At 39.7% G+C, this 17,540-nt stretch overlaps 1 protein-coding gene across 2 annotated transcripts; it reads right to left on the bottom strand.

Moving 5' to 3' along the window:
* Positions 1-929: 929 nt before the first annotated feature.
* Positions 930-15,892, bottom strand: LOC103720502 (uncharacterized). 2 transcript variants are annotated; one of them, XM_039122987.3, is made up of 2 exons: positions 13,744-15,892; positions 930-1,610 (listed from the first exon to the last, which is right to left on the bottom strand). In XM_039122987.3, the coding sequence occupies exons 1-2, from the start codon at positions 15,355-15,357 to the stop codon at positions 1,284-1,286; spliced, it is 1,941 nt and encodes a 646-aa protein (XP_038978915.3). In that variant the 5' UTR covers positions 15,358-15,892; the 3' UTR covers positions 930-1,283. The 2 variants fall into 2 exon arrangements, with proteins under 2 accessions (XP_038978915.3, XP_038978920.3); XM_039122992.3 differs by having other exon boundaries at positions 930-1,620; positions 13,744-15,891.
* Positions 15,893-17,540: the final 1,648 nt, after the last annotated feature.

Raw genomic sequence — 17,540 nt, 5'->3', positions numbered from 1 at the left:
TTATTTTTTTTTAGTAAATTGAAAAAAAAATTACACCACTCTATTATAAATACATCTATAAAAATCAAAAAATAAAATATTCAAAAATTGAGATGGTAGATCGATCATAGAATCTCATAATATAGTTCCAATGTAGTTGGCTATATAATATTTATTCAACAAGGTTACTACACCCCCAATATGAGGAGGTGAGACTCCATCCCAAGCATATGAAATCCAAAGAAGACTAACATAGTAAAGAGGGAAGAGAGATATAGGAGAGTATGAAGGGACCAAGAAACCAGAAGAGGAGGATAAGAAAGGACACAAGGAAATGCTGGTCAGAAGGTCGGCCAAAAAAGTGTCATCCCTGGGATGGAAACAAAGCAACCAGTCACGAAAAGGGTTGAGGCATTCTTAACGACTTGGATATTGCTATGGCCTTCTTTCAAGAAACTTCACTTTTGATTTTCCAGCCAAATTGTCCAGAAAAATGATTCATGACTTCCCATCACTGTAACCTGGCAAAATGGAACCTGACATATAAACTAGAGTTACATACTAATTTTGCAGCTTAAACTCGTAGAATTGGAAAGCAACCATCAAGAGACTAGAAACTTGAAGAGCTAGAACAGAAATGAAAATAAGTACTGAAGCTAAGACTCTGTGTTCAAATTTGAGACACTACCATAAGCCACAAGATCCAGACAACTGTATGTACTTTCCATGACTAGGCTAACCAAACAACAGTGATTGAATAACCATGACCAAAAGTTCATATTCTTAACACCCATGCATGAGATCTATGGTGGTCATGCACCAGATAATTCTCCGAAGAATTCCATCAAATTCAAGACAGATGGTGAATATCAAAAGGTTCAAAAAATCGAAAGCAAGGTTCACAAGTGACAAAGCAAGAGAAACTACAGTCCACAAAACCACGAAGAAAAGGAAGAAAACATGATATAGTTATGCTCATTAATTTAAGGTTTTTTGGTCAAGGAAAATAGTAGCAAGCAGTATGTGCATCGATATTCAGTGTGCGAAAGAATATTCCAACAAATTTTACATACATTGCATCTGGTTACAAGTGGTTCCTGACAATTTGCATCACCATTCTTGAAAGTTTCTGAAATTCACTACATATCAAGTTCGGCTCAGGCTTGCAACCCGAATTAGGCATCATAAGTCATCTTTTACTGAAACAGCCTTGTGAAGTTTCGACAACTGATCATGGGTAGAACTGTAGAAGCATCCATCAGTGCACATGCTTCACAAAGTTTGCATTTTTATCCCCTAAGGTTTCATTGGTTCTGTCCTCTTCCTTTCTTGGATTTGCTCTTGCTTTCCTGCATCTTTTTCTTTGCTTCTGGGGTTGTCCAAGTGTAATTAGGTGGTATCACAAAAGGATCCTGAATATCTTCCATGCGGCTACTCGGTCCTGATGTTGTGGAGTACGACTGATGGTAAGGGGCCCTAATCCACTGAATCCATGAGCTTGATGGTTGCACTACGGGACTCTTGTTTTGGGGGCTTGATGGAGGTGTGGCAAACTCTTCCAAGGGTTGTAGCTCTTCAAACTTCGTGAATGTAACTAGCACCCGGATAGTAGGTACAACTGGAATTGCAACCTGCAAATATCTACCAGCTTCTCACACAAAAGATACGAAAAGATAATGCATCCAATAGTACCATATTTATATTTATAAGAAAGAATCTAGTTGCAATTGACTAAGAGAACTCAAGGAAGCGCTGGAATTCAAAGAAGCTATTTTAAACCTCAAGAATTTTCAGCCTACCGATTGTGTTCTCTCCTTATTAGATGTTCTCAAAGGACTGCAAAATGAATGAAATATATTTCTGTTGTTTTCATGTCATGTTCTCCCGAATGGTTTCAATGATATCTCAAGGTGTCCAAAGTCACCACAACCTCAACCTCAGAAAAATATGATATGATGACATTGCTGTACGGTACAGATAAATAATTGCATGATAATATCAAAGCATACAATTGTGCAGCTTAAATACAAAAAAACTGTTGACATACTTTGTTAAAAAGTGAAGTAGCATTACTCCAACATTTAAGAAAAACAAGTAAAAAGTCTGACTCTTCACTATAAGTGTTGAGTCATTAATGATTAAATATCATTTGGCACCAGATATTTTTGAGAGTTCAGGTATTGCTAGTTGCAGGTTAGAAACAGTTCGAATTTTTTGGAAACTGAGTCATATTGTGTCTGTGTCTGAAAGTGTCGGCATTGCAAAACTTTTTAAAGCTGGAGTATTCAGACGCCAAGAATTTGTGATGAAACACCGACCTTGCTGAAAATGCAGAACGCACTTCATCTTTTAATTTCTACCAAAGGCATCATTTTTTGCTAACACAAACTTTTTCAAATCTTTCCTTCCAAACCATCATAAAGGGAACCTAATGATGTTAGCATGAAGGATTGTCAATGGTCTCCCTTGCCTGAATACTCATACTGGTGGCTTCACTGGCTTGCTCGGTCACTGGTATGAGATGTCAGGGTTCTTCAAACTCCAAAAACAGGATTCCTCATAGAACCACATATATTCAGATGCATGTCTGCATATTGCAAGTCTAAAGCTAGGAAGCACGGAAAGGACGTGGGATGCAGATGCGATACCATATAGATATTACTGATACAACATATCTTGAAAAAGGAGGATAAAATACTGTATATGCATTTTATACATAGATACATGCATAAAATATACATACATACATACATACATACATACATACATACATACATACATATGCATGTATGTATATATGCATGTATACATATAAAAAAAGATCTACATAGCGAGTAAGCTATCAAAATAACATAGTCCATGCATAGCATCAACTTTGACAAGTTTATCATTTAAAACCATAGACTGAAAATCTATATTTCATATTTTAACATCAACATACCAGACTCCAAACTTGGCCAATCACTATTAAAAGCTTAACATGAAAAAGAAACAAAAGCTCTTCCTCTCATTTTTCAAGGCATAGGGAAGTATCTCAACTCTCAAGTGCATCCAAGAAGTATCCGTTTAATTGTTTTTAATTTTGATACTTAATATAAGTATCAGCCATGTATCCGATAAGCATCCACCAAGTATTAGTATTTGATTTGTATCCAGTATGGACATGGCATGTGAGTTGAAGTATTTAGACTTTCTAGTCCTAACGTGATAGACTTGTCAATGTATACTAAAAACTACAGTAGTTGAAACATTGAATAAACCATAGGACGTGAACTAGATAGGGGGCAGATGTAGCTTAAGTGGATCAAGGCAATGGATTGTGAATCCACCATGAGCAGGTTCAATTCACATCGTTCGCTCATCACATTATTTCAAATACCAAAAAAAAATGATTTTCAATATCCCTATTTAAGGCGATAAGAATAAAACTATCACTATATTTTTTTACTTTTCCTACTTCTTCCAAGCGCAAGATAACCCCAAGGGGTTGTGGGTACCAGGCACTGGATAACCCCATTGGGATGGTCTACAGGGCTCAAACATTTATCAAGATTAAGCAAAGAATTGGAAGCTATAGCATCTTTTATCTGCATGACTAATTTATCAGATTATAAATCCACATGAACCCCATGTCAGAGATGATTATCACATTCAAGTCAAAAATTCACCCAAAGATGGATTTTTCCTTAGCTTATTAAAGTTTTTAAGACGAGTGTTTTTTTTTACAGCTACGATCATTATCATTTTAATAACTTAATTAGTCACAAATAGCAAAAGAACAGAAAAGGTTATAGTTTTGCAAAAGGATCCTTATAACGTATATTAAGATAGTAGGGTTCGAAATAGGTTCTAAGTGCTGGTTAGCTCTATATGCATGTAGAGTTGACTTATACTTGACCTGACCATCTTTGGAGTCATAGTTACTCAACCCATATCCAGCAATAGCTAATAAAAGTGACCAAAAACTGACCCGCCTACACTGCTAATTAGCTTCCTGCATAAACCACTTCATTAGCTCATAGTGCAGCTAAAGAGTGAATTATAACAAACCATCACAAATGGACTAGCAATAATATTAGTATGGAAGTTTAAAACAACATATTGCAATTTGGCCAAGTGGGTCATGTGAGTATTGATCCATATAAATTGCAGACAACAGTAATTGACCCATAACTGGCTAGCAAAGGAATATTTGCCTGGTTATACCAACCTTTAGAAGGTTGATCAGGTTGTGTTTGTGGCTCAAACATAAAGTTGCCAGCCCTAGAAGATGAGGCGGCGAAAGATTTCTTCAAAAACAGGAATTGTTCTAATCATGAAATTGTACTGAAAAGGTGCAAAAAGGTGGTATATCACTAAGTTAAACGACTTAAATCTCTTTCAACAATGTAGAAGCAACATTAAGGCAATGCACATTGTTTGACAGTCAACAAATTTCCAAAACCAATTAGATGATCTAAAATTGAAGCCATAACCAGAATTTAGAGAGGCCAAGGAATCTAAGCAGAAAATCAGATTTAATGGCATCCTAGGACCATGATAGGCGTATAAGAAGCCTCTTCTTAAAGAAAAAGCATGAGAAAAAGAGAGGGGGTAGAGAGAGAAGATGGAGAAGAGAAAATAAGTCACAATCATCTAGCCTTTTCCCAACTATATGGGGTCAGCTAGAGAAGAGAAAACAAGTAAAATAATTATTTTTTTTTTTTCGAAGACTGGAGCTTCATAGGTCAAGGTCCGTTTGCATCAAGGCCTAATAAACCACACCAAGAGATGATGCTAATAAGCTTAGGACTTGCGAATCTAATATTTACGTCTCCATTTGCCAGCATATGATCCTTACAAATAAAGAAAAACACTAGTTTCCTAATTACAAAGAAATCATGATGTGAGATTCGGGCTGAAGTCGGCAGCCCCAGCCGACTTCAGCCCCGTCTTCCTCTTTTGGAAGGGGCGTAGCAGGGGATCGCAGACGCGATCCCCTCCATCTTCTTCGGGCACAGAGGGGCATCCCGCGGCTGCACCGCGGTCATCCCGCGTCCACCTCGCGGCCGCACGCACGGCCGCTGATTTCGCCTCCTCCGCAATTCCCGCGGCGGAGAGCCGTTACAATGAGGCTATAAAACCCCCGTTCCTCCTCCTTCGGAGATCACCCGAGCCCTCCTCCCTCTCCTCCGTCTCCTCCTCTTCCTCTCCTCCCTCTCCTCCCCCGGCTCTTGCCTCTCGAGTGGTCGGTGCCGCCCGATCGCCGTCCGAATCCCCTCCGCAAGCCTTCCCCTGTTTTGGAGATTTGCTTCCTCTCGGTTCCAAGTGCCGCCGCCGCCGCTTGACTGCCGGATCGAGCCACCGGCAGCCGAGATCTTCCTCCCACTGCCTCCGTCGACCGCCGGTAAGCTTCTTCTCTTTACTATTTGTTCCGATGCCAATAGCCTTGATTTCCTTCCTTTCGGCCCCCAACCGAGATCATTCTCGGATTTCTTCTTCACGGCCGAGCCGCCGCGCCACTCTGCCGCCAGCCATGACCACTCTGCCGACGGCCGCGCCACCCCCTGCAAGCCACTGGCCGGGCCATCAGCCTCCTCCTTCTTCTTCCTTTCTCCTCTTGGTCTTCTCATGTCCGTGGGGATTTGGGGAAGAAGGCCCATCGTGGGCCGAACTGGGCCAAGCTTGGGCCCTGTTCACTGTGGGCCCAACTTGGGCCCAGTCCAGTCGTGTTGAGCCTAGATGGGCCGTACCCATTGTGGGCCCAACTTGGGCCCAATTCAGCCTTATTGGTCCTATTTGGGCCGTACCTTTTGTGGGCCAACTTGGGCCCAGTTCAGATTCGAACCCGAAACCCATTTCAGATCCGAAATCCGAAATCCGAAATCCGGAACCCGAAACCCGAACTCGTTTGGCCAATAAATGGAATTTTACAGTTAAGCCCTTGATAGTATATTATTGCACAAAAGAGCCTTCTGTAATTTATGTTTGATCCCTATAAGAAAGATTTATTACGTAAAGGTCCTCAAATATATTATTTAGTCCCTTCACTCCAGCTTTATTATAGAACAGTACCCCGTAATTAAGTATTAGTCCCTACAATGAATTTTATTGCATGAATAATCCATCTAGAGGCCAACTTTGGGGGCCCTATTGGGTCGAGTCTATGCGGGCCCATTGGCCGTGTCCGATGTGGGCCCTATCGGGCCATACCCATCATGGGCCAACTCTGGGCCCTGTTGGGCCGTGTCCAATAATATTGATTTTGGTTTTGCTTAGCTCTGAAATTAACAAAGAAATTAATTAAACAGGTGTATCTGACATGTTTGCCTGAAGTGGGATTTAGAGCAAAAAGAGGTAAGTAACTTAATACTTCGAGTGTGATTTCTAAATTATTTGATAAATAGATTAAATTCTGAAATATGTTTTGTATTTAGTAAAATGGGTCTGGCATGTTAAATTTCTGAAAATTATACTTTGAAATCCGTAAACTATGATTGGAAAATTTATGAAATCTGTTTTTATATATATGTATTCTCAGCATGGCTATGATCTGTTCTGTTCTGTTCTGGCCCCGCCAATGGGGATTATACGTTGGCCCTGTCGACTTGTAATCTGTGAGGAACCGGTTTCGACACCGTACCACCGGTGATTAGAATAGTGGTATTTGGACACCGTACCACCGGTGCTTAATAATAGTGGTGTTTGGCACCTTGTGCAACCCATGCCACTGGGTTACGTGGCCGTAGCCTATTATGTTGAGATTCTGGTATAAGAGTTTTTGGAAAAATGATAATAAGTTTTGAAAACAACAAATGATGTTATTTATGATTTATTCCAGACATTATCCTGTATTTTGATCTGATATGCTCTGACCCCACTCTGGGGTATTTTGTTGCTTACTGGGCTAGTGTAGCTCATTATTCTGTTTTCTTCATTTTTCAGATCCAGAGGCTTGATCACACGGGATTGGAGAGTGCGTTAGATTTTCTGACGATTCCTTCAGTTATTGACATTTTAGTTAGTTTAGTTTGGACATTTGAATTATGTTGGCATATGCTATTTTGAAATTTTAGTCTGCTTTTGAACAATTTAAATAATTATGTCATCTTTGAATAGCTGTATCTGCTTTGATATGATCTGCTGCCTTGCACGCCTGTGCGGTCCGCCGTGTGGGCGTGCGGCGTCTGCCGCGCCTCGGGCTCGGGGCGTGACACATGAGCAATTCCATCAAGTTCTACATTTGAGAAAAAAGGCTGAATCTAAAGACCTCATATATCTTTTTTAAAATTTATTACACCTTATAAATACAATCCAGGACCAAGAATCAAGACCTCCTTACATGAAGTAGCATGAACACAAATGCCATTTTGTCCTTTAACCCATTTTTTTTTATGTTAATGGATGAAACTATCATATAGGCAGTGCACATAAAGTCTAAAATTTTAGATGATTACTTTGTGGTAGGTGTAGGATAATCTATGCATGAGGATTTGTACTTTGTTTTGTTTGGATGGGATGTAAGAAGAAGAAGAGGAAAGAGATGTACACATGTGAGTTATATTTGATGCATGCTTAGATATTTTTTATTTTATTTTCTTGTATCTCTAATTGTCCGATTTAATTTCTCACAATTGCATAATTTTTGAATCCTTGTTTCATCATTTGTCTCCCCTTGCATAACATCTTGGCTCCACCATTGGAGAATACAATATTTGGACACTACGGATCCTCCCAAGTTCAGGGAAGAACTTGACAGTCTGGTTCTGCAAGTCATAACAGTCCATGTATTGCAGGATGGCCAATAGCCCATGCCGTACATGGTACGGCCCTCCTCAATACATGGGGCCTGATGCATCATGGCCTTTCCCACAAGACACGGATGGCCATGATTGCTACATGGACCATCAAGTTCGATTCGCGAACTTGGGAGATCCGAACTCATTTGGAAAACTAAGAGGTAATACATTAAGGAAAAGAGATAAAGACTTCGCAAGTCTTTGGTACAAATCAAAACCAGCCATCATCTCAAAATATGAGGGTGCGAGCCACGGGCATTAAGATACTAGTGATCTAGCACCCAAATGTAACAAAAGCAATTTTTTCAGTAGTGGGGAGATTTAAGTTAGATTGAATCAAAATATTTGCCTTGTACAGCAGGTACACGTTGATTCACCTGTCCAATATGTTTATACAATATTCCTCCTATCAAGTTTCCCAAATCCATAGGTTCTTGTTGATCCCACCATTATGCCAACCTTATGACTACTCCCAGAAGGCCAGAATTGAGTTTGACGTAGTACATAATGGTTCCGCTGATCCACAGTCCAACTATAACTACTCCACAGCAAGGTCAACTCTGATCGTATCTATCCCCCACTTCAGTAGGGATCTTCAACAGATCCCCCCATCAAAATTGTGTGCAAACAATCAATTCATATTCACAATTTTCACTTTTGATGTTGCTTTGAAAGATCAAATATCCCTAAATGCATATAGAACAACTGCCCCAAAGATCATTTGATCATAGTAACCATAGAAACAGCTACTAGCTATGCACTTTTCATTCAGTTATCAGTCTGGAAAAGCAACATTGGATGAGAAGCTGCTTATGAATTTCGTATCTCTGAAATTATCACCATGTCTGAAAAGATCTGAAAGGGGACATCATATTTAAATTATCACCAACTAATTGCACAATCTTGGTTGCTTTAAGATCTTAGAATCATAGGAGCCTGTACCTTTGCATCATCCAACATCAACTGACATCACCATCTACTAGCCAGTGCATATCAAAGTGAAGTGACAGCTAATACAGTATATCAATGCATAGCAACACTTAGTTTGCTTTCATTTTCATTTTCTTTTTTTTTTTGTGGAGGATCTTTGGTTTGATTGGTTGATCTAGCCGAAAAAGATTCCTCAAGTGGCTCATGTCTATTTTTACATGCGAGATCATGTGGGAAGTACATTGGGGAACAGTCAAGGTTGTTTAGGCTTGTTTGATCACATGAAAAGCCACATTTATTTATTTTCTCTTTATCTAAAGCCTGGGTATACTAACATTGAAAAGCACACTTTGTCTCCTATTCCATAGAACACCTCATCCATTGAAATCTTCTTCAAAGGACTCCATTCCAACAATTCTTTCTTTATGTTTTCCACTCATTACTACTCAAAGAAATAGATCAAACCAAGGTTGGCGGAACCGTCCCGAACCGGGTGGTTCCAACCGATCCGAGCCATACCAAGGGCTCACCAGAATGGTTCCGGCAATGGAAACGAGATCCGTTGCCGGAGCCAAAGAAGGAGAAGGAAAGAGAGAGAACGGGGGAGGGAGGGAGAGGGAGAGGTCAGGAGGACAGACGGAGGCTGCGGCCGGCGAAGCTGCGGCCGGTTTTTCTGTTTCGAATGGAACAGGAGTCCGGATGCGGCTTAAAAAATTTTGAAATTTTTAAGAGAAGTCGACAAATCACTTGCCAACTTCACTTAAAAATCTCAATTATTTTTTATTTCGCAATTTTTAAGTGAAGTCGGCAAATCGCCGACTTCATTTAAAAATCGTGAAATTTTTTAAGCCGCGGGAGAACCAGTTGCGGCCTCGCTGCTGCAGCCTCCGCTGGCCCTCCATCGGTGTCTGCCACCCTCCGTCGGCGTCCGCCTCCCTCCCTCCCCCTTCTCTCTCTCTCTTCCCTCTCACCTATGGTACTGTGCTCTTACTCGTCGGTACGGGCTTGGCACATCCCGTACTAACTCGTGCTGCCGAGAAACAGGTACGGTGCCCGATACTAGTTCCTCCGACCTTGGATCAAACCTTTCTATTTTCTTTTCTTGCACCAGGCAGAAGAGCATAAGAAGGAACTGGGTCCTTGCATTTTCAAAAGGATCACCAAAAGCTTGTGCGGCACAAGGGGTGAATCCTTAGGATAACAGCCGCATGCTCTGAACCAAACTTCTATTAACTTTTTTCTATAATCTCTTTGGTCATCTTGAATAAAATTTATATTTAGATTTTTCATCATTCTTTCCCAACTAGATTAAAGTTGCCTAAGTATCTAACGTTTGAAGAGAAGAGTATCTTTCTGCTCTTGTAAACACGTTTTTATACCAAGTTTGTGGTACATCTACGACCACCATGTCTTTTCATTGCATAAATCTTGTTATTCTCACACTTATGGAAAATCCACGGCAAAAAACTGTAGCAAGCAAAATAGCTCTGCTTAAAAGAACACCACTAGTTGTTGGTTGACTGAAAATTACAGTCATTTTTACATCATATGTTTTCCACTTAAATTCTGGTCTTCTCGATTCCTTTTGATGCAGAAAACTAAGGAATAGCCTGCAAAGAAATGCCAGATCTAAAACGCTTAGGTAGTACATGACAATCTGATAGCTTACTCCATTGTCATGTCACAACAAACAAGACAGAACAAGAGAAACTTGTCAAATTAATTTAACAACCATGCCCAAAAGATTTCTATTCTAAACGTCATGCAAAGGTAATGCTTTCTGTAGAAAAGGTATTTAGGGTTCTAGGGAAGCCAAAGAGAGTCCATGGTAGACTTCAACAAAAAATTTAGATTGCAAAAATTGTTATAGAGCAGAAAGTAAGAGAAACAGAGTGTAAAAATCCAAAGTTTAATTGAAAAATCATGATATATAAACAGCAGAAAATTACATAATTAACCAATAATAACAGCACAAAAAGAAATCTTAGCTCAATTTCCTTGTTCAAAACGATGATATGAGCAGAATAAATTGTATGTCATGAAGAATTTACTATGGTCAAGAAAGGAGGAGGAGGAGGAGGAGAGAACATTAAGGAGAATAGGAGGCTGACTTAGATATACCACTTCTCTTATATGCTCAATTCTTCTTAAATAATAACCTTATTTTCAGCCTTAAACAACTAGAATATAGGACTCATTCAATTTAATCTATCACTTGGAAACCGAGTAATTTTACCCCCAACTAATTGGCCCAAACTAAGAATTTTATAGACTCAGGCTGCATTTGGATACTAAATAGCTAACTTGGGGCAGATAGATCTAACAATTCGTTAACACTCCCAATCAGCTAACCACCAGTTAAGGTTATCCGCTGTTTGTTTGACATTCCTGGGGTTAGCAGGATAAGTTATGGAAAAAGTGAAAAATTAAAGAGAGAGAAGTGTGAACTTTAGTTTTTAGTTTTATTTCACTCTCCCCACGAAATAAAGTCAACCAAGTTAGCCTACTTTTTGGGGCATTGACTGATTAAAATTATCATGAGAATTTGGGCTCTTATTTGGCTGGTTAAACTGCTAACACCTAACCAGCATCCAAACAGGGCCCAAGTAACAAAACTCCAAAAAGGAAATGAAAGGGACTCCAACAAGACGCTTGTCATTGTTGACACTTGACAGTACTCTAGAATGGACAATGTTCTGAACTAGTGAGCCCCTTGAGAAAGTAAGCTTCCAGTTAAAAATAAAACTTCCTATAACGTGCTTCAAAGATCTACTATCTAAGCATCAAATAGATTGAATATTTAACCAAGTGACCTTGAGACTCCGAATTGCTCCTCGAATGCACCAACAGATGGATGTGGATCAAGTACAACTTAAAATCCTGATGGTTGCACAATTTCAACCTTCTGGATTGATTTTTCTGCATGGCTACACAATGTCAATCTTCTGATTTTTTTTAATTTTTAATCCATTGTGTCCTTCCTTCGGGCACATCAAACAGTTTTTTGATCATTGTGGCATCAAAGCACTTGATTTCCCATGTAAGCTACTGCTGAAGCACTATGAAAGAATGGAGAGAAAAACAGTATTGCATGATGTCAGTCTTCTGCTCCTTTTGTCCACTGTGTCCTTCCTTCGGCCACACCAATTGATCTTTGGTCATCATGGCATCAACACATTTGATTTGCCATGTAAGAAAGAATGGAGAGATGGAAATTAATATACCTAAGAAAATTGAAGTTAGATGAAGTGGAGATCTTTCTGGGAGTTTGAGACCAATCCTTGGCAACTTATTGTATATATAATAGAGGAAGTATAGGAATTGTATAGGCCGGGAACAATGTGATGTAAAATTAATGAGAAAGTATGTTCTTGTACCATGGAGAAGAGCAATGAGAAGGTATGTTCCAGTACCATGGAGATTAACAAGAACCTAATACAGAGGGGTGCTCATATCTGCATTGATGGGTCTAGAACTGGTAAAAGGACCAAAGTTTGCAAAGATGGAGGTCATGACTTGTGAGAAAGGATTTGCAGAATGTTACCATTATATCTTTTTTAGCCTTAATAGGATTTAGTGAAGAATTGTAAGCTAACCCACATAACAAAGACAATATTGAATAGTCTGGTCATTGTCATGACTCATGACACTGCATTTAAACATGAAGTTGGTTTTGAAAAAGCATAGTTCAAACTTCAAAGTGAATTCTTAATTAGAAGACTAACAACACAACTACATCCATGGATAAAAAATTGAAGAAAAAATCAGAAACAAGTCATTAGCATGAGGAATAGATATAAAAATAGTTAACCCCAAGGCAGAATAATTGGGTTCAAAGACCAAAGGCGAACTGACACATGGTTTCTTTTTTTTTTTTTTGGGGGGGGGGGGGGGGGGGGGGGGGGGGAGGTGTACTGAGTGTCAGTACACCAGATTGGGTACCGTACAGGACATATCGATATTATAATAAGATAGTACTAGTACAGGGTCTAATACTGGGACGGCAAAGCTTAGCTAACTTTCTTTTTCATTAGATTACATTTCCCAAAAGAAGTGTACCAGCAACTAAACATCATATTAAAGAACATTTCAGTAGATTTTCTTCTCCCCATTTTTCTTCATTATCCCATAATTATAGAATAAGTCAAAAGACTAAATTCAAAGGACGAAAACAGTAGACTAGAACCATAAATCTGGCATCAAAACAAGCACTACCTGAAAGGCACATAACTTATTCATTGCTACATATCCAACCTAAATATTTAGTTTTCTATTTCTACAGCAATTGCATGACAACAAAAGCAAAACCAAAATTGTGATTTGTGAAGATAAATTTTGTCTCTTTCAAATAGATCAGGGTCCTTTGTAATCTTCAACTTTATATAAGATTGTTCGGATACATTACAGCATAGAGTTTTCTTTTGCCATTAACTATTAAGAACATCAGGCTGACAAATATAACAACAAATTCTATATCAATTTCAACATTTATCGGCAAGACAGGTGTTACTGATGTAGCTAAACTAAAGGTGCATGGTGGTATTGTGAGGAGTAATCACAGTTATTACAAGGAGAAGATGGAATAAAAACTATAAATGAGACAAAAATTAAGACGCACAATAATCATTGGTTTTGTCAAAGAAGAAATATGTTACAAACAAATGAAAATTCTCTGCTAGGCTTGAAGTTTCTATTGAGGATATTAATCATGTAAACAACTAAATTCAGTTCCAAATTCAAAGCATGGTCTTCTAGTGTTGCATTCAGTAAGCTATTTTGAGCAGGTAACAATTAAAATAATGTGAGATAATAAAGAAAATGAATAGACCGATCTACTTCTAGAGACCATACAATCAAGGAGACACATTGAGTGAGTGATATTTGGTATTACAGGAGAACTGGGAAGCAAGTACCAGCTACACCACCAAAAATAGGAATAATGATGCAAAAATATCGTATAAAAGCTTCTGATTAAAGGATATAGTTATTTTTTCGAGATTTAATTGCCATACTAAAATAAATAAAAGCCTAAATTCATGTAGTTGAAGTCTTGTACCTTGACTGGAAAAGTTCCAGGAGGAAGCTTTGTTGTAAGTAGGTCCCTTAGACGACGGATTGCCTTGACCTTGTTCGCAAGAATGTCGAGCAATGGAAGTAGCTCTTCAGTCCGAAGGGGAAAGTCAGGAGAAAGCCAGAGAACAGGCCTTAAACCTTTCTTATACTCACTCTCCTTGGTACTCTCACTGCGCCGGTGTCCATTTTCTGTACTCGCAACAGATTTTTTTGAATCTCTATCCCTTCCCCCTCCAAGATCAACCTCCGCTGAATGCCTTCCTGGCCTACTGTGATTCCTAGACGGAGAATCACCAAGGAAATCACTCACCTTCTCATCCACACAAAGTGAGCTCCTCGGCAGTACAGCCTTCTTCTGCTCTTCCTGCTTGTGAATATGACCCCTCTTTCCCCACCCACCAAACCAACCTTTTTTCTCTTGCTTACTCTCACTGTTACTGCAGCTACTCATGTCTTCAATCGGAATGTCCCATTGCTCATAGCAACTATGCCGGTGCACAATGACCACATCAGACTGGCTCTCATCAATCATATCCGAGGATTCCATCTTGAGTGCATTTTCCAATTGCTTCTGCTCCTCATCTGTTAAAATATCCTCGAATTCTTCGCTTTCAGTATCATTCTCATTGGAAGAAGAAAAGAATTCCTCATCCGTCATAGCACCAGGGACCTGCCGAGACTTCACACTCACCACCACATGATGCATGTCATACACCTTGGCCTTCCATGGGCCAACCATCTCCGTCCTCTCCTGCCTCCTCCATGTCAATTGTGGGAGCAGCACAGCCTGAGTCACATCAATTCCCGGCCGGAAAATATTTGTTTGGGACATCCCCGACACTTCTTGCTGGACCTCCGCCTCGCTGGCCAGAGCCCCGGCACCATCCAAAGCATTCATCACGTCCTTATCCTTATGAGAAATCATGCACAGGGACCCAGGCGGCACCTTCCCATCCTCTGAACCATCTCCAAGAAACAGAATGCTCTGGTCGGACCGCTGAATCCGAAAACCATCGAAACCGGCCAGGGTCATGTCGGCCCGAAGATTGGAACCCCTCTTCCAGATCTTATAGGTGTCAGAGGGCGCAATTCGGGATATAAAAGGGATAACCGAGCTCTCGAAGTGGAAGGTGATCTCCATGTAGAAATCCCTCATCCTCCTCATCGTCGCCACGACTCGGGGCAGCCTCCGGCACCACTTGGCCCAAGCTAGGGGCTGGTAGTGCCGGACTATAATCTTGGCAAGATTCTCCTCCCGGGTACAAATTGCCTCTTGGAGAGGACTCCACCCCTGCTCATTCTGGAGGCTCCAATCAGCACCGGCCACCATCAGCATCTCAGTGGCAGTGGCATCTCCGAGCTTGATGGCGAGGTGGAGCGGGGTTTCTCGATTGGGGACGTCCCGCCGGTCGATCACCGCCGAGATTTGGTCCGCCTTTTCCTCCTCCGCGAGCGACGCCGCCTCCGTCCGGATCTCCGAAGGGTCGGCGAGCCGCGGCAGGGAAGCAAGTATCCTCTTCAGCCCAATGTAGTCCTTGGCGAGCACCGCCTTGTGGACGGGGCTGTGTGTATACTTCCAGGCATCAATTCCGGCCATTTGACAAACACCGGAAAAGATCAAAATCGAAACTTCCCCACAATCACAGCACAAAAAACAATACCCATTCCACAAAGAACCCAACTTCCCGCAGAAGAACACATGAAACTTCAACACCAAGAACTGGATTTCGAATAAAAATCCGACTTTGAGCGCACGCAGCAGCTGAATGGAAGCAAATCTTGCTCCGGAGAGGGTTTTTCTTGGAGAAACTCCACCTCCTTCCTTCAAGAAGGGATGGAACAGCAGGCGCCTCTGATCTGTGATTCAGAGGCGACAGGCCCTACAGATGATGCATATGGCTCACGAAACAATATATTATAGAGCAAGAAGAGAGAGTAGAAAGCGAGGAATCAAGGAAGGAATAGAGGAAAGAACGGCACGAAAGCAAAGGATCTTGCAAGGAAAAGAGGGAGAAAAACTACACTTGGCAGAGAAGAGTAGCGAAGCGTAGGGAGAAGGAGAGAGCGAGAGAGAGAGCAAAGAATTTCTTTGCGCTTGGGGGGAGGGGAGGAAGCAAAGGCACTTCATTGCCATTTTTGGGGCAGTGGGTCCCAATGCAAAAAAAATAGGCGTCGGTGATGGACACCGAATCAGCGGTGAGCCAATGGGGAACGGAGGGTCAGGAGGTGGCGTCGTTCTCCGGGGTTTGTGGGTTGGACGGTGGAGATTGGGTTTTGATCCGTTGATGTTTATTTGAAAAAAAGAACAACGGCCAGGATGGCAGTTTTTGCCGGTCATTTGTTTTGATTAGTTTGAGAGACGTCACAAGGAGGGACGTTAAACTAATTCTCTGTTCCACGTCCCTATCCATTCGTTTTGTTTAATATTGAGATTCTAATATACTGTGAGTTACTAAATTGGTTTCCTGAAAATTACGGCAACTGTTTGTCTTATCAACGATTGGTCCAAAACAAACCATAGATACGTGGCTGATTTGGCTTTTGCATGTCTCCACAGCTGGCTGACTTCCCACAACTATATATATATATATATATATATATATATATATATATATATATATATATAAGTTTTGATTATTTATGTATATGGTTTAAAACACAAGCATTTTTTTAAAAAAAAATTATGAATATTCTTCTAAAAATTTTAATTTGTGTGAATATCTTAATAAAATTTATATTTATTTTTATACCCTCATAAAATATAGTTTTTGCACAAATGTTTCTAATATAACGGTTATTCTAATACTATTAATAAAAATCATATTTATTTTAATTAAAATAAAATAAAATTTTAAAATTATTTTTTTATCCTCCATCACGGTCGTCTTATAAATATTTTTTTTGCACATCTACTCATTAAAAATATTTTAGTCATTTTAATTTGAAATTGTTAATTTTTTAACGGCATTAGATGTATGTCGTAGGTACATATGCAAAAATAAGGATAAGAAAAAGGATAGAATAGGAAAACAAGTGTTTTACGAGGATGTGTGTGTATATATATATATATATACACACACATATATATGTAAATATCAATTTGGAAAAGTTATTCATGCAAAATTTGATATTTAAGAGGATATTCATGCAAAAAAAACTTTTTTAAAAATGATATTGTAAATATCCAATAAGTGCCGATGCAAGTACCACTATTTATTTGTCAACCAATGAAAATCAATATCCAAAAAATATATATATACAATTCCATAGAATGGTGTAATGTATGGTATGCAACAAAAATTATACCTACTAAAAACTTAGTTGGAGTTAGACAATTGCACTGCTATGGTTCCCTGCTTCATTTCCTGCTCAGTTTTTGACCCAAAACATTTTTTATCAACTAAAAGAGAAATTTAATTCTTTTTCCTTTTATGGGGAAAAAAGGATTTCAACACCAAAAATGGAAATTAGGTCTGAAAGAGTCCTGTCATTAACTTTTAATCAAACATCTGATGGTGCTTAAAGGGGACTTAAGAGGTAATTAGTTAAGCTAATCTTCGGAGGTGGTAAGTGAGCCCAAGTACTTGCACTTTCTTTAGGAGCATTAAAAAAAAAAGGGGGAAATCCATTCAGCTTTCATTAGTTCATGCCATCCATTATTCCATCTCTCAGAGCATTAAAACTCGGGATAGCCAGGTGGACCACCAGTTCTTGAAGGGAGTGATAGGCTGAGGACCACCCATAATCTGATGTTGTAGATTGTTTTTAAGCTTAGGATCC

The sequence above is a fragment of the Phoenix dactylifera genome, chromosome 3 (genome assembly GCF_051530095.1).
Source record: "Phoenix dactylifera cultivar Ajwa chromosome 3, Ajwa_hap1_PhDact_Kaust_v1.1, whole genome shotgun sequence".
NCBI lineage: Eukaryota > Viridiplantae > Streptophyta > Magnoliopsida > Arecales > Arecaceae > Phoenix > Phoenix dactylifera.
The sequence above is the reverse complement of the archived record's forward strand: the minus strand, read 5'-3'. Positions and strand labels throughout refer to the sequence as shown.

Excerpts from the sequence above, each read along its gene's own strand:
- LOC103720502 (XM_039122987.3), bottom strand. The coding sequence starts at position 15,357 with ATGGCCGGAATTGATGCCTGGAAGTATACACACAGCCCCGTCCACAAG. Across the intron at positions 1,611-13,743 it reads CTGGAACTTTTCCAGTCAAG|GTTGCAATTCCAGTTGTACC; the intron begins GTACAAGACTTC and ends AGATATTTGCAG.